General features: G+C 46.5%; 1 protein-coding gene across 7 annotated transcripts in view; it reads right to left on the reverse strand.

The window, feature by feature from the left end:
* Window positions 1-275: 275 nt before the first annotated feature.
* mpp2b (MAGUK p55 scaffold protein 2b) overlaps window positions 276-18,209 on the reverse strand; it is a 61,395-nt gene continuing 43,461 nt past the window's right edge. For 6 of the 7 annotated variants that reach the window (XM_023820866.2, XM_023820868.2, XM_023820867.2 and 3 more), the window contains 9 exons: window positions 17,192-17,347; window positions 15,077-15,304; window positions 12,571-12,702; window positions 8,468-8,570; window positions 7,062-7,130; window positions 6,778-6,939; window positions 5,258-5,460; window positions 4,388-4,516; window positions 276-3,253 (listed from right to left, as the gene is read on the reverse strand). In XM_023820866.2, the coding sequence (XP_023676634.1) occupies window positions 3,077-3,253; window positions 4,388-4,516; window positions 5,258-5,460; window positions 6,778-6,939; window positions 7,062-7,130; window positions 8,468-8,570; window positions 12,571-12,702; window positions 15,077-15,304; window positions 17,192-17,347 (1,359 nt within the window). In that variant the 3' untranslated portion in view covers window positions 276-3,076. The remainder of the gene's footprint in view (window positions 3,254-4,387; window positions 4,517-5,257; window positions 5,461-6,777; window positions 6,940-7,061; window positions 7,131-8,467; window positions 8,571-12,570; window positions 12,703-15,076; window positions 15,305-17,191; window positions 17,348-18,209) is intronic. The other variant, XM_023820865.2, reaches the window with a different exon arrangement.

An 18,209-nucleotide genomic window follows, 5' to 3' on the forward strand; every position in this document is an offset into this window, starting at 1 on the left:
TTTATGTAGGTCCACAAGAAATCTGCAGCTGCTGGCTGAGGTTCTCATGAATATTTATCTCATCTTGTTTCATTGCCTTTAACACAATCCAGTGTATGTTAGCCTATGGAAGGTACTGGTTTTTACCTTAAAATGAAGAGACTGGCTTGTACATTTCAGTCTTTAGAGAGTCAACAGTAGCAGGCCCCAGCCTCCCCCCCCCTACCCCCACTCCACCACCCGCCACCCTGTTTGTTTGAAGATTCTGAAAGGATCACACTAGAACATCAAACAGATGAAACATACAAAGGATACTGTATTTGGAAGATCAGATTCTATAACTGCTATACAGTGGCTGATAAAATAAACTAGAAGTAACAATAAAAAGCAGTCATAAAAATATAATTTGCGGATCAAACACAAAATGGTGCGACGAGAAGCTGTTGTTATTAGCTGTCAGACCTGCAGACCGACACATGCAGAACATACAAGTACATTGGAGTCTGTTTACAAGGAATCTAACAAAATCATTGGATCATGACTCCAATAAATTTACCAATCAGCTGTTTAACGATTCCAAGTCAGACTTTACAGTGTAGTAACATGGAAATTAACTACAGGGGCTGATTTACTACAGGTTCTATGTGAATATATGAAAAACTGGAACCACAAGCAATTTTATTTACTTACAATGAGACTTCCAGCTATAACTGTGATAGGTACCCAAATATTTGGGTTTTGCAGCTTTTAATTCATGAGTTCTTAAATCAAACCATTTCAAAGAGAACTTTCTGGAAGGAGAGTATGACAAACATAGCACAACAATTTATCCATTTAAAATGCATGGGATATTAAACATGTTAAATATAATTCAGACATATGTAATACTTGCTGTAATTATCAGGGCAATGCAAACAAAAAATTAGTGCAAATGAGGTACAAATGTGTTGCCTGTAATCCTTAAAATAAAAAATCCTACATAGACAAGTCGCAAAGGGAATGAGCATCTATTTCATTACATAAAGGATTCATGAATGCCTGTATAGACAAATCTACACATAAAGAAAAAATCAGGTAACAAAACTATAGGACACTGTATAAAATGACTACATTCTACAAGTGTCTAAAAATGTTAACAAAATCATATATCATAAGACATTCTATTAAGTATTACAGGGCACAAACAAAATCAACTTTTATTAAAAGTCATAAACTATGTCATCAGCATTTGCATTAACCATCTATAGTAATAAGTGTTCCAGCTATATGAAATCACACCACTGAAGCATTAGAGACAAAGCATTTAAATTTAATTTGGACTAACATAGGCTACTCTCCTGACGTTAGCATTCCTAAATCTCATATACCACACTGGTCCAAGTTGTACCTTTTTCAGATTCGTTAACTCTTAGAGTGAAGCCAACACCCTACTAAATGATGCCCACAGAGAAATGTTCCACACATAATGGCAAGCGAGAGAGATTTGTAAAAGGAAGAAGAGGTAGAGTTCGCAGATGAAGGAAACGACAATCCTTTTACGGCTGGTATAACTACCACCATGGCCTGCTCTCCTCAAACCTGCAGTGCAGCTCATGTCCTCGCTGACTCCATCTTAGAAAATCAGCCCCAACGCAGTGAACCACAACATTACTTTGGACCATCCAGTCCTGACCGTCTCTTGAAGGTTGATGCAACTTGTCCAGATGAGGAAAGCAGTCCTTTTGGCACATTTACGAGCATGTGAGGTCATGCGAGAGCATGACTGCGTCTCTGACCACATGCAGACAGGTGTCGATGACAGCACAGGGAATGAGGTTGCATATTTACAATTAAATATATTGATATATTATCAAAATTCCTAATATACAGTTTATTTCACAGAGATGGTTCATGTTTAAGCTACGCTTCAAAAGTATATACCAATTTAACTGAAGTCATAACATAAAAGCTGAGAAAAATGGGAATTTCAAGGTGACAACCAGCTATTTTGGACATGCAGGGATGTAAAAGCAACTACTACTCCTCTTAGTTACACTTAGGGTTAGGTTTTAATTACATGTTTGACCTTTCTACAATCTCAGCTAAAACCTCACAGTTGAATGAAACTGTTTATAAGTATGTAATTAATAAGTGTATTTTGCCACAAATATACATAACAGAATTTCTGAGTAACAAAACCACTTTACAAACTTTACACTGCCCCAAATGTCTGCCAGAGCTAACGTTACTATGGTTACCTGAAGGAAACTGGATCCTCCACAAAATGTTCTGTAGTTACACATTATGTACATAGCAAATGATAACTGATAAGATGAAGACGCGTATACCAAGTAACATTTAGCTGCATGAATATAATATATCCGTCGAAATATTAGTGTAATGTTGACATTCCATACACCAATTTAACTATTTTCAATAACTCCATTGTGCATTTTTGCACAAAAGGCACTGATGCATGCTGGGAATATTCGTTTATTACGATTTCACCCTTAATTCACAGAGGATGGCCTTTAAAAATATATGTTTTAGTCTTCTCATGAAATACTGGTAGTGACTAAAGGTTTTGCTACAACCAGGATTAATTTGGTCCGTGTTTTGAGATTTCTATCATGCTTTTGTTCAATGCAAACTGAATTGGTGATGGATGTGTATTTACCACACAACATTATAAAAACAACACATATGACTCCTTGATTGATGCACATAATTATCACAAGTCTTAAAGAAACGCAAGCTAAAAATGACATTGTTGGTTCAACTCAAGAAAATATCCAGAAGAACAAATCAACGTTTAAATAAATAAAGATAATTCAGAAACACAGACACACACTCACTCATCTAATCGTCCTACGTCTTTCACAAATCAAGAACAAGAAATGATTATAATAAAATAAATACAACTAAAAGGTTTGAAAAAGGGAATTTTTAAAGTAATTTTTGGGGGTAGCCAAGAAGAGAGATGGATGGACAAATTTGACATCCACCCTGTAGAGTTGTGCATCCCCTGGGTCGCTTGGCACTGGTAAAGTAGTTCGCTTCGATTGACAAAGTCGGTCCCCTTGCAAATTGTCCAACTTACCTCACTGACTCGCCTGGCCTAAAAGACCCAGCTGACAGGAACCCACTGCTGTTCAACCCCCAGCTTCTCTAGTGCCCCCCGCAGCCTGCGGAAAGCACTCTCCAAATTGTCGTTGATGATAGTAAGGTCAAAATAGTGCCCGTAGGCTCGCTGGATCCTACCGCTCTCCTCCACTGTCCTCTTCAGCTCTGAATCCTGCAGGAAGAAACACATCTGAGCCAGAATACTAATCACTGCAACTATGCTAACCTGTCAAATACGCAGGAACACAATACACAGCAAACACAGTATTCATCATTTACTACCCAAGCTCCTTACAGCTGATAACAACAAAGGTTTTGGAAAGTGTCTTAAAATTTTTGAAGCTAACCCTTTGAAAAATGGGAAAAACATAAAGTGCTCACAAAAAGTCTTGGGATGCTTGTTTAATTCTGTAACAGCATTGCAGATATACCAGTTTCATAAGAAAAGTTAATTGACAAGCAATATTTAACATATCTGCACATATCTTTCCCATGGACATTTTCTTTCTGTTTCTTTTTGTTTCAATTGCTATTATTGACTGACTCATTCAGTTCTGTTTTTGCCATTTTGCTATTCACTGCAATTGTAGACTTTGGCTCTCAAAGGGATACTAAACACAAATGTTTGGTGTTTAATGTTATTGCAAAGGTGTTACTAATTAAAAAGCACCTAATGAGACTGCTTGCCAATGAACTTTTAAACTCAGAACAGTAATTTTACAACAACAATTTGGGTTTAAATTTATTAAACCCAAGGACTTGAAATTAATGTTTTACTTTAAACTACTGAATATTTCTAATGTGATTTTTATTAAAGCATTAGTAACTTGGCTATAAATATTTGTAAAAAGGCATAACACATTATGGCCATATGCATTATGCATTATAGGTACCTTTATAATGCAGAACAAAGCATCCTTGCATGCTTGTACTGACCATTATAATGCATTATAAAAGTATGTAAAGTGCATTATGGATGAGAGCTTTCATAATGCATAACACACATGGCTATAATGTGTCATGCCTTTTTATAAATAGTCATAGCTGTATGTATAATACTTTATGAATGTACTATTATTTGTTATGAATGTGTTTATAAATTACTAAAGTAAAGTATTACCAAAAAACAAGTGAGGAAAAATGTTCTCAACAACTGCTACCGGGAGATAATACAAATATAAATCAACACTTTAGGGTTCACTGTCATCACATTAACCACACTGTGCTAGCAGAACTCAATTAAAACTCAAGGAGAAGCAATCATTTGACTCAATGAATTCGATATCATTTTAGCAGCTGAACCTACCGTCAGTTGCTTGGTGACAACTCCAGCCTCAATGGCTGATCGGTTCATAGCCTTCAGGACCTCAAAATCTGGGGCTTCAATGAACACCACATAGGGCAAGAACTCTGATGTCCGGAGAATTTTGAGAGCCTGCAGGATGGAAAACCAAAGATAATACTCAACATTACATTTGTAGGGAGACTTGACATGAAGATCTATGTATAGCTGAGGGGAAACAGCCTTTGTTTGGAATGGACAATGGAATTCAGCACAATATCAAAGAAATGGATAAACTGAACAAGATCAGAGAAATACCAATATGTCTGTTCTCAAAGTGTCTTACGTCCCAAAGTCATTGAGGGCACCCTGACTGTGCTGAACACAGACAAGTCACGCTGACTGTGCTGAACACAGACACAGCATACTGATTATAGTGAACACAGACACGACACACTGACTGCAGTGAACACAGACATGTCACACTGACTGCAGTGAACACAGGTATGGCACACTGACTGCAGTGAACACAGGTATGGCACACTGACTGCAGTGAACACAAGAATGACACACTGATTGCAGTGAACATAGGCACGGCACACTGACTGCAATGAACACAGACACAGCACACTGACTGCAGTGAACACAAGCATGGCACACTGACTGCAGTGAACACAAGTATGGCACACTGACTGCAGTGAATACAAGCACGGCACACTGATTGTAGTGAACACAAGCATGGCACACTGATTGCAGTGATCACAAGTATGGCACACTGATTGCAGTGAACACAGACATGTCACATTGACAGCAGTAAATACAAGCACGACACATTGACTGCAGTGAACATGACCACGGCACACTGACTGCAGTGAACACAGGTACAGCACACACCTGCGGGTTGACGTCCAGGATGCATATCTTGCCAGACTCCACCACTTCATGTATGGAGCTTATCTTTGTGCCATAGAGGTTGCTGTCATACTCGCCGTGCTCCAGAAAGCGGCCATTCTTGATGTCTGACTCCATCTCGCTGCGGGACATGAAGCAGTACATCTGCCCATCCCTCTCATTTGCTTTGGGCTTCCTGGAGGTGTCTGTGCCACAGCAGATAGGACGAGGTCACAAAAGTGCAGTAATCATTGTTCTAAGATTGTGGGGCTTTAAGCAGATGTGTGCGGGCGTGGTCTTAGATAACTGGCGACTATAAAAATATCACATATAAGCTGATAGTAGGTTATGGGTCCACTGATGTGTAACTAGGACACAAAAACACAAGTACGGGATGGGAGTGCGGCTCAGTAGGGGGCGCTGTTGTCACACACCTTTTAGGTTGGGACTTTGAACCCCACTGTGTTTTTAGAGTCCGTGCTTTCTATGCTGCACTGGTTTCCTTCTACGCTCTATAGACATTCAGTCAGGCTAACTGGAATCCCTAAATTGCCCATAGTGAGTGTGTCTATGTGCCCTGGGGAGGACTGGCACCCTGTCCAGGGTGCCCCCCAGCCTTGTGTCCTAAACTGCCTTGGATTGGCTCTGGTTCCTTCACCACAACACACAGAAAGTAGTCGTAAAATGGATGGAAGAGACAAGTATACAAAAGCCTGTTTAGTGACACACCTCCACTTTAGATCCTACATCTACATTATGGTAAAGATTAAAAACATAAAATCAATTATACCATTTCAGACTTTTCAAATACCAATCAATCTCTTACAAAACTATAGGTGCTGTATTAAATAATAATTGGTAATTCATTATTTTTAAACTACTTCATAAATTTTAATTGATTATCGCTATTGCTTTACGTAAACAGATTTTATCACATTTTCCATTATATGCCAAGGATTCTTTTACATTTGGCTGAGAAATCCACCCTCCCCAACCCCAAGTCCTAAACCAGTGTTTCCCAATCTGGTCCTTGGAGCTCCACAAACAGTCCACATCTACTGGGAGCTCAGAGGGAGCAAAAACATGGACCGGCTGTGGGTCACCGAGGACCGGATTGGGAAACAGCTCCTACACAGTTCTTGCAAAACTGAAACTAAACCTGAAATACAACTCACAAGATCATTTTTTTAGCCTGTATCTGACCTGATTGGGGAAATTAATTAAATTAATTAATAGGTTTCATGGCTCATTCAGCACAGGGGTGTCCCCTGCCTCATGTCCTCTGCATCCTGGGACAGGCCCCAAGCTCACCATTACTCTGTATTGCAGAAGCCTTACAAAAGCAGCTCTAGGTGCGAAATAGCAGTGATGGACAAAATGATGCATTACAAACCATTTGCTGAGCGCCATCTAGTGGGGTCAAAAAATACAGCAAATGGTTCATGCGGCATCATTTTTATCCATCACTAAGAAACAGCTTTTGGTGCGGGAAGCATAACGGAGACGCGTCAGGCTGCACTCACACGGCATGGTGGTACCATACCGCTGCGGATCTGACACCAGCAGCTTGTTCTTGAGGCTGCGCCGGCCCACCCCTTGTGCCCCGATCAGAACCAGGCTCTTCCGGCGGAAGGGGGGCATCTTGGCAACTTCCTCGTAGATAAGCAGCTCGTGCCGGTCAAACTCTGAAAGACAGAGCAGTCACTTCTGATTACCAAGCCTTACCATCCTTATATATATTTGTCATCTGGAAAGTCGGTTATGCTTGAATACATATTTATTTGCACAGAAGATTATAAGCTCGAACCAGCATTCTTCGTCGTCAGGTACATCATCTTCTTTTTCTTCTTCCCGCCGATGCCCGTACAGAGTGGACCTGGCAGAGGGAATTGAGATTTGTAAGAGCAAAGACACATACTACAATGCAGGAATGAAAGTCCGGCTCCGTCCGACTCTGGTTCATCACACCCGTCACTCGGCTCCAAGAAGCAAAGGCGCTTCGGTGGCACATCTACATCGCATCAGTGACCTGACTTCTCCACTAGGTGACAGTGTCACACAAGTCCAGCACCTCCACACTTGAGGTTAAAGAGTTCAGTCAAACCCGTCAATCAAAATGTGGCAACAGCTGGGCTTTGTTGGATGGTTTTAATACAGACCAGTGGGGCTGAACCAGAAAACAGTGAAGACACATGGCGAAACATTACCGTTATCGCAATAAAACACCAGGGCAATTCATAATGAAGAGTTTCTCATTTACAAAAGAATCAAAAAAGTGGAAACAGTGAATAGATGGGTAATAAAATCTGTGCTGTGGAAAGGAGCCGTCACTGTTTCATGCCTTGTTACTCTGGGATTCAGAGTAATCAGTAACCCCTCCTTAGGGCAGGAACACTCAGCCAGCTCATTACCAATTCCAAATTCCTGACTGTTACAGCTGAATGTTAGAAGACATCAATTATAACAAAAAACAGTAGTTATGAATAATCAGCAGGTTTAAGTAGGTCAGCCAAGCCGATTTTAAGAGGCCCGCTGATGGCCGTTGCTACTCTGACTTGCTGTTCAGAGGCTCTGGTCGAGCAGAGGGCAGCGGGGAGGAAACTCAGAAGCTCTGGGCTTTGCAGAGGAGGGGAGGTGGCAGGTCTGCAGTACACCTGCACCTACCATGTCCTTCTCACAGGTTCCCTGTGACTTCACAATCAGAGCTGCCCGTGCGCCCAGAATGTACAGGACAGAGCTCAATATAAGCAGGTCTGCGGACGACACCAGCGGCCAGCCACAGAGCTGAGCGGCAAGGCGCCAAATGTGCCCGCTATGATGGCAAGTCCACACGTGAGGTAATGGCACCAAATACTTCTGTAAAAAAAAAATCTGGAGATAGAAGCAGTAATCTATAACGTAAGATTGTTAAATAAAGTAAAGTCATCCATCAACATGTTCGATAGAGTAATGTCCAGTCGTTAAGAGGCTTAATAATATTTATCGAGAGACGTCTGAAGCAGATATAGTGCACGTTAGTGGATGTATTTTACCACGTGTCCGGCATGCGGCAAGAACAAAAACAAACTGATCGTGCAACATAACCCATTCGTAAGTTGATGGATTCCTGTATAGTTATTTTGAAGACAAAAAATAATCGATGATGTCATCACTGAGTCATCTTAGCAATAGTGACTCCATATTACAGCTGTGATGTGGAGCCAGCGGCTGTACCTCCACCTGCAAACTCCAGGTCCCTCTTCACAAAGGCCTTCCGCTTCTCCTCCAGGAGCTGGCTGGGGATGAGGCCTGCGCTGCCCCCCTCCACATGGCACGCCTGCAAGGAGCAGCATTCACCCGTCACCTCCCACCCAGCCACCCAGCTAATGCGTGTGGCCGCGTACTTAGCCACCCAGACCGTGATTTATAACACAGTGTGTCAGTTGGTACTGTATAGTTAGCATTGCGAGTTGTACATTTAAGTGTGATTTGCAGGCTTCGGCTTACAAGGAGAATGCACACTGAAAACTGAGGACTGAATTCAGCATGTTTTAGAGATTCTGCAGTTCTGAAGGTGTTGATTTTTCCATCAGAACTTCTAAAAATTAAGGCGCTCCAGATGAACAACTACAGACAGAACGAAGTACTGTGTTCTGCCCATCTGCTGAGTGGAAATGTCTGGATGTGTTCACTTCAACAGCTCTTTCTCTCTTCTGGGGATTTGATTACTCAACAAGGATCACTCCAGCAAGACCACTCCAGGAGGATCAGTCCGACAGCGCCACTCAAATGGGACCGATTCAACCGGACCACTCCAACAAAAGTGCATCAACACTCCATGGACACTTAATCTGTGTTTTCAAAAGTAATATCACGCCTGACAGTAAATGTATGCCTATCTTAGACGACTATCATTTTCTCTTAAACCGGCTGTGGTATAATGGTCCGAAATTGAGCACCATTAATAATCAAAGTTCACCTTGCAGCACTAGTTCACTTTGTAGATTTTGCATAATAGGCTGGTCGCGGTGCGGAAGGCAGCCTCGTCCTTGGCTTTTGATCATCTCGGATACACTGCGATCAGCTCCCCTGCCCTGCCCACCTCTCCCAGCATAGGGATACCTTCAAGTTCAAAATCTTCCTTCCAAATGAGCAACATTTACCCATCGCTACCATCAGAATGGTGGCCTTGTTAAGCCAAATGGCTGTGAATGTGCAGTGTTTGACTAGAATGACATTAATCTTCTTGCAATGCATTACCAAAACATGCATAAACTGCCAGGGAGCTAAAAGGCTTAAACAGCTGTTTTGTATCATTCATTTCAGCAATGAAGTACATTAGGTTTCATACCCGTCTATATAATACATTTACCCAAACAAGAACTATAATGTGCGGTAACAGAAAAAACACTTTGCCACTTTCATACTGTTTGCCACAACTGGAAATAACTAGCTGCAATCTGATTACTACAGTTTATATATAGATGCTTGTTCTCATGCACATTGTTAAAAATTAGCAAGCTTATTCATTTTTTAATATTCTAGTTTCTATGCCTCCAGCATGAAAATTGCAGTGATCATGTTGCACAGAGCACCCAAAACAAGAAAAAGGTAAATGAATCAGAACAATTTTTTTGTCTTTTGTTAATTCTTTTCCTGAAATTACATTCTCAATAAGCTATCTATTAAATACTCACTACATTTATATGTATACTAAGAAAATCAAATTATCGTGTTAGTCTGACTAAAACCGGACTTTTAACATGTAAACGTATTAGTCCGACTGAAATCGTACTAAATCAAATTTCTCTTAACCGATTGACACCCAGATAATGCGACTGGGGGATGATTTACTCCTGCATTATGCATTCAGACCGGCAACCCTACACGGGATGCCGGTCCGTCACGGGGCGCAGCTGGGGTACATCCTACACGGGATGCCGGTCCATCACGGGGCGCGCGGCTGGGGTACACCCTACACGGGATGCCGGTCCGTCACGGGGCGCAGCTGGGGTACACCCTACACGGGATGCCGGTCCGTCACGGGGCGCAGCTGGGGTACACCCTACACGGGATGCCGGTCCGTCACGGGGCGCAGCTGGGGTACACCCTACACGGGATGCCGGTCCGTCACGGGGCGCAGCTGGGGTACACCCTACACGGGATGCCGGTCCGTCACGGGGCGCGGCTGGGGTACATCCTACACGGGATGCCGGTCCGTCACGGGGCGCAGCTGGGGTACACCCTACACGGGATGCCGGTCCGTCACGGGGCGCAGCTGGGGTACACCCTACACGGGATGCCGGTCCGTCACGGGGCGCGGCTGGGGTACATCCTACACGGGATGCCGGTCCGTCACGGGGTGCGGCTGGGGTACATCCTACACGGGATGCCGGTCCATCATGGGGCGCGGCTGGGGTACATCCTACACGGGATGCCGGTCCATCATGGGGCGCGCGGCTGGGGTACACCCTACACGGGATGCCGGTCCGTCACGGGGCGCGGCTGGGGTACACCCTACATGGGATGCCGGTCCGTCACGGGGCGCGGCTGGGGTACATCCTACACGGGATGCCGGGCCATCATGGGGCGCGCGGCTGGGGTACACCCTACACGGGATGCCGGTCCGTCACGGGGCGCGGCTGGGGTACACCCTACACGGGATGCCGGTCCGTCACGGGGCGCGCGGCTGGGGTACACCCTACACGGGATGCCGGTCCGTCACGGGGCGCAGCTGAGGTACACCCTACACGGGATGCCGGTCCGTCACGGGGCGCGCGGCTGGGGTACACCCTACACGGGATGCCGGTCCGTCACGGGGCGCGCGGCTGGGGTACACCCTACACGGGATGCCGGTCCGTCACGGGGCGCGGCTGGGGTACACCCTACACGGGATGCCGGTCCGTCACGGGGCGCGGCTGGGGTACATCCTACACGGGATGCCGGTCCATCATGGGGCGCGCGGCTGGGGTACACCCTACACGGGATGCCGGTCCGTCACGGGGCGCAGCTGGGGTACACCCTACATGGGATGCCGGTCCGTCACGGGGCGCAGCTGGGGTACACCCTACATGGGATGCCGGTCCGTCACGGGGCGCAGCTGGGGTACACCCTACATGGGATGCCGGTCCGTCACGGGGCACAGCTGGGGTACACCCTACATGGGATGCCGGTCCGTCACGGGGCGCAGCTGGGGTACACCCTACATGGGATGCCGGTCCGTCACGGGGCGCAGCTGGGGTACACCCTACACGGGATGCCGGTCCGTCACGGGGCGCGCGGCTGGGGTACACCCTACACGGGATGCCGGTCCGTCACGGGGCGCGGCTGGGGTACACCCTACACGGGATGCCGGTCCGTCACGGGGCACGCGGCTGGGGTACACCCTACACGGGATGGCGATCCGTCACGGGGCGCGTGGCTGGGGTACACCCTACACGGGATGCCGGTCCGTCACGGGGCGCGGCTGAGGTACACCCTACACGGGATGGCGATCCGTCACGGGGCACGTGGCTGGGGTACACCCTACACGGGATGCCAGTTACCCAGGGCTGCATTAAAACATACACTCTGGGCAGTAGGAGGACACACATACGACACAGTCACATGTACAAACACGCAAACACACACACACACAGAAGAATCGGGATTCCAACTCCCAACCAGAGAGATATGAGGCAATAGCACTGCCTGCTGAGCCACTGTGCTTCATTTTGATATACCATTAATTACAGAGAGCAAGACAGGACATCCTAAACTATGACAGTTAGGGCCACAGGCCTGTGACCTCAGGTTTGCTGAATCAAGTCCCTGAAGAGTCCTGCTGTCGTTTCCTTGAACAGTGCACACACCCTGAATGCTGCAGGAAAATACCACACTCTACAACAGCTAAAACTGAGCCACCTTAAACACGTGTGTGTGTGTGTGTGTGTGTGTGTGTGTGTGTGTGTGTGTGTGGTCCAGGTACATTATAATAATTGTGGGGACTATTTTTCAGCCCCCAAACGAGGAATTTTAGAAAAAGATTAGGATTAGGATTAGGGTTTTGCCTATAGAAATGAATGGATGGTTCCCATAAAGATATGAGTACAGGCCTGTGTGTGTGTTTGTGTGTGGGGTGGGGGGGGGGGGGGGGCGGGGGGTGGTGGAATAAAGAAACACTTTTCAGTTCCTGCCTTTTGTGAAGGAGGTGGCCAAAGTCTGCCACTTCATTTTCTTTAAAGGTTGCCGCAGGATTCTGTGGGTTTAGCTCCGATAACCATCGTGACATCGACTAAGGTCAAAGCTGATGCTGGGGAGGAACAGAGATCATGATGCTGGGTCTCTGGGCACTTTACCTGCCACCAGTTGAGGTCCTCCTGGTTGAATATCTGGAGGATGTCGCCACTGCTGAACTTGAGTCCGGCCTCCTTGCAGGGGATGAGGTTGTCGTGGGCAGGGTCGTAGTCAAAGTGACACTTCACAAACGCCTGCGCACAGGAACACAGATCACACTTCAATGTCTGGCCTTACATTATATTTACCGTTACAAGTATTCACAGCGTGTCATTCACTTTAACATTAAACTTGCACCTGGTTTGCCCACAGAAAGGCATCTTCAGGAAATGCTATAATACCACAGTACAATGCTGTCTCTTCTAAAGACACTTGTGTGATGAACGGACATTGAATGTATATATATATGTCTTTTGACCAACTGTCCTTATTTATTTCTTTTTAAAAGTTGATTTAACTTTATTAGTTTTTTCTTACATTTTTATTGTCTACTTACACATTATCCTTTGCTGTATTTACCCGTTTCAGCGAAACTAGACAAAGAACTTTCCACATAGAAGAATCAATAAAGTTCTATCTTATCCTGTCTTATCTACAAGAACACAGCTAAAGCATCGGTACTTTTAGCTCGTCTGATTTAATCGTTACTCATAACACAGTGATTAGATAAAACAGTGATCAGATTGCAGCTCCAGCTGGACTGCATCACCTACAGCAGTGCTGTTCCTAGTTGACATGGCACCCTAAGCGAGCATCACTCACCCCCCCCCCCCCCACCCATCCCAGCGATAGTAAGATTGGCTGGCAAGTCGGCCCCCCTTCAGAAATTGGCAAGCACCTACGTCGCCTGTAAGATTAACTAGCTGTGACATACAGGCAGCTTGGCATCTTCCACACCAGTGTGAGGGTCCTACACAAAAGTCCTTGCAAGAACCATTCACAAGAAACAGCAGCTGAAGAAGGCAAGTAACTAAAGACAGACAATGCAACACTCCCAGGGACAGTATCCATGACGACCAGAGCTTCTCTCAAGTGGACGCAGTAAGGAGTACAAGGGGTCGCCAGTCCCTGAGTCGCCCCACCCCCCCGGCCAGGAGACAGTCCCCCTGGACATCACAGCGCCGGCATGGAGCACTGAAGAGCTCCTGTTCAGCGGCCACTGGCCATGGGGGGGGGCGTTGGCTCGGCTTGCCATCAGTCAGCGGCCCGAAATAAAGAGTGGAGCAGATGGCTGCTCCAACCCATATGCCGCAGGCTGCAGAGAAAGGAGGATCTTTCGGGGCGTTCAGTCAGGCACCTCGCTCCGCTGGGAATCCAGGTTGGCGAGGCACCCGTGTGAAAGGAATGTATAAATCAAAAGGGCTTCGCGAAAAAACCCACCCAGCTTTATAGCTACATTCATTTACTATTATTTTTGATCTAAACTGACTTACAGCTTACAACTCATCCATATAAAGGAGGTAGATTTTTTTTTTTGGCTGCAGCAAATCATTATAGGCCCAGCGAGCAGGAAATGAGAAGCAGTGACCTTTCTCGAACATTCCACCGGCAGTCAACCCACTGGCCTTCATAAAAAATGGTCAGTTCATAAGCTGCATGTTAACATAGCATGAAGGCATCTGGTTAATTATGATTCCATAAAGTAAGACATTTAAAAAGAACAATGAGGTTAGGAGCAAACAGCATAGCTGACTGATAGCCAGCACCTTTGGTGAGGGGGCAGGTATCCAGTCTCGGCCCCTGCCGCACCATCCCCTTCAATCACACCGTTTCCACACCTTTAGAGCAGCCCCACCCTCACTGAGACTGCCAGCACCTCTCCTACTAGAGCCCATTATGGGTGACAATGACAGATCTCTCAGACACTCCGGCTCCATTACCCCGAACGCTAGTGTGGCGGACGCAGAGCCAGGGATGATATTATCCCAGCGGCTTCACTCCCGAAAAGCTGCCAGGGTACAAACGTGGGGGCCCCAGCTGCCACGCCCCGCGGCTCTACGTTAAAGGCAGAGGCGTGGAAAACCCCAGGCGGCCAGGCAGAGAGCAGCTCTACTCCCACTAAAGTTTTCATGAGTTTTCATGAGCTCCAGAGAAAGATATGCGAAAAAAGAAAAAATCTATTTCTATGACTAAACCTATGAAATAACAACAGTCTGTAATGTCCCCCTAGCAATCAGAACTTGAAGTACCTCAGAGAGCTATACAAGTCAGCAAAAAATATGAGTCACTGTTAAATGACTGTATTTGACTATTTTTATCAATACTGAACTCCACTAATACATTTAGGACTCTACTGTTTGAATTAAAGGCATAAATCGCCAGTAATGTGCAGACACCATGCAGAACTACAGCCAACAGCACGCTCACCGGAGTTACTTACACAAAAATGTTCTGAGAGCTGAAAGAAAAATGATTGGTTCAGATAGATAACCAATCAGACTGCAGAGGTGATGGGTCCAAGCAATGTGCTGTCTGCTGGGAATAAAGGGTGTTTTCCGGCATCTTGTTTTAACTAAGCAGGGGGAAACGAGCACGAGGCAGGGGGTGAGGGGGGAGGGGCAGGCTCACCTGGCGCGGGGTGTGTGGCTCCTGGTAGCTGGGCAGGATCTTCAGCACTACGCTGCCGCTGGCCTCCTTCAGCATCTCCTGCAGCACTTTGGGGTCATTGCCCACTTCCTTGGCGTTCACCTCCTTGATGATGTCGCCCACATGCAGCAGGCCTTGCTGGTCAATCATGCCCCCATGGAGGATCCTGGCGATGACCAGCTCGCCGCTCTCCACCCGGAAGGTCACGCCCTGCGGCAGAGGAGGCCCGCCTGGTCAGGCCTGGCACCAAACAGGTCACACGGCACCAGCTGGCCACGTCGCAGGCCGCTGACCCCCCATATCCATTCATTACAGGGGGGCAGAATAGAAGTACTGCTGACACATGGACACATATACAGCTGAGTTCGGCCTTGGGGGAGGGGTCACAGTGCAGGGTCACCAAGCATCCAGAGCCCCTGGAGCGACGGAGGGTCAAGGACTTTGCTCAAAAGGCCGACAGTGACATCACCCTGCCAGCCAAGGGATTTGAATCGGTGACCTTCTGATTACGCAACCCGCTAAGCAACACACACCACCCTGATAAGAAAAACTTTCAGATATTACTTGGCAAGGTACACGCCTAATTACACTAATATCCACTCTGTAATTATGATGATTCATCTCTTTATAATTTACATGAGAATATTTCAGCTCTTTTTGTCCTGTATAAATTTTTTTGGACAAGGGTAAATAGGTATAAATAGAACAGGTAATACTAAGGTAACTGGGCCAGTAGAATAGACTGGGATGAAAACACACATACACACACACACCCCTACTGTGCCCATTCATTTCTATGGGCAAAACTCTAATCCCGACAATGACAACCGTAACCACTACCCAGGCCTAACCTTAACCATAAGTAACCAAACACAATACAAAAGAGTTTTGGCACTTTTAGTTTTTTGATTGCAGTCACAGATTTTTATAAAATTGAAATTCCCCTTGCGGGAACTGAAACAAATGGTCCCCACAACATCAAAATAACAGCTTATCACACTGTGGGGACATTTGGACCCCACACACACACACACACACACACACAAACACGTCATTCCTCCTGAAAAGCTCAGAAATTAAAGCTCTAAAATAACTAAATCCTTAAGTCAGAAACAGACAAGCCACACAAGCAGTTATACACAAATCCTGTTGCAGACTGGTCTGAGTGGGAAGTACAATCTGGCTAAATGAAGATAGAGGAAATCCACGGATGACGCAGAAAATGACCTATGTGGACATTTCCCTTGAGGGCAGTTCGCTGGCTGTGCCGCTGACTTCCCCGCGTACTGCAGACACGGTGATCGGCTGTGACTGTGCTGGACCCATCTACCTGCCGAGCTTCTGCTCTGCATCCGACTTCGGTGAGGAGCTAAACTCTACGATGTCTGTCCGTATCACGTCTACCCTCAAATTCAGGCCCCTACACGTTCCCTGACACCAGCATTTTGTCATCTCCATCGGTGCCTGGAAACATCTCCGCGTCCTGCTCCCCGTGGGGCTAGAGTAACAACAGCAATAATCAATCGCAAAACCAAAATAACCTGACGTAAATAGTGACAAAACACGCATGCAGGACTTTTGCTGTTTAAGGCTACAAACAGGGGGCCCCGCAGGTAACGCTGCAGTCTCACATCTCCCGCATCATGCCGCTGGATCTGTTCAGTGCGGAGCTTGGATGTTCTCCCGGCGTTGCGTGGGTTTACTCTGGAGACTCTGGTTTGCGGTTAGACTCTACAGTTACCCACAGTGTGGCTGTTTATGTGTGTGTGGGCCTTGTGCTGAACAGGCATCCCATCCAGGGTTCTCCCCTGCTGTGTGCCCTCAGCTGCCAGGCAGAGACCACAGGATAGGAGGTAATGCTGCACAACCGAACACACAAAGGAGGTATTTATACGGTGCGAGCTCTGGGTCGTCTGTCGAGCTCACGGCTATCGCCACCGTCCTCCTCTTTTTACCCAATGAGCATAAACACAGCTGGGCAAATGGCTGGGATGGCACATAAATAGTGACACGATAATAAATATGAGGCCTCACTGGTAAAAGACTAGCAGCCTTTCCCATCGCCAATATGTCACGACGAGAGCATATGGCACTCACCAGGTGTTCCCCAGCCACTTTGCGGATGCCCACCATCCTGACGGCGTCGGGGGGGACGGGCTGATTGTTCAGGGCGGCATCCATGAAGGCGCAGGGGCTGGGGGGCGGGGTGTCGTAGCTTTTGGAGGCCACAGAGTCGTGCGTCTCCAGGAGGGACTGGGGGAGAAGCAGCAAGCTGAGCCACATGTTCCAGGGCCCATGACGCGACATGTGCGCCGTGCTCTCAGCTAGCACTGTGGCAGTTAGCAAGCTGCGTCCGATGGTCAAAGGGGAGCGGATCTCGCATGCAGTTTCATGCAAGCTACCCAAAGTAACACAGCAGAAGAATGATTTACTCTGTTATTGTGCTTCAGCAGTCTTTGGACCGTATTCCCCCTAAAGGCCTGTTAAGGAGAAGTAACAAATGAAGACCTGTCGTAATATGCTAACCGTTTTAAGCAATGCAGAGAAGAAAGGAAAGGAGAGGAAAATTAGACAAAACTGCTAAATCTGAAGAAAACAGCCAAAAATGTAGCATGTATATCATGTATATCTGTAGCACATCCATATGTTAGGACAGCCAGGGTAGTCGGAGGGACATTGACACCCTGGCAGATTCGGGGGCGCAGCACTTGACACGGGCAGTAATACGTAACGTGACGTTTTGTCAGGGGCCCCAGAATTTCTAGGAATGCCCCGGAGTATAACTTTAATATAACTTTTTAAAAACCCAAAGCAAATCACCAGTTATACTTAACAGAGACCAGAAATCATGCAGAAATAAGCAAAACCATTTGTTGCTGCAAAGGGGCTGAGAAGCAGGCAGCGTGATGTTGGGGAGACAGGCCCCCTTCCGGTGGAAGGACCAGCAGGCGCCCCACGGCTGTGCCCGTCAGCAAGGTAACACACCTTTGACTGAGGCTTTCCGGCATCACATCCAGCAGCACAAGCTAATAAAAAGAGCTGCTTCGGCCAAAAAGCATCATCAGAGCAGCAGGAAAGGTAAGCGGCCGAGCCAGAGGATGGACGAGAGCGCGTT

The sequence above is a fragment of the Paramormyrops kingsleyae genome, chromosome 5 (genome assembly GCF_048594095.1).
Source record: "Paramormyrops kingsleyae isolate MSU_618 chromosome 5, PKINGS_0.4, whole genome shotgun sequence".
Classification (NCBI taxonomy): domain Eukaryota; kingdom Metazoa; phylum Chordata; class Actinopteri; order Osteoglossiformes; family Mormyridae; genus Paramormyrops; species Paramormyrops kingsleyae.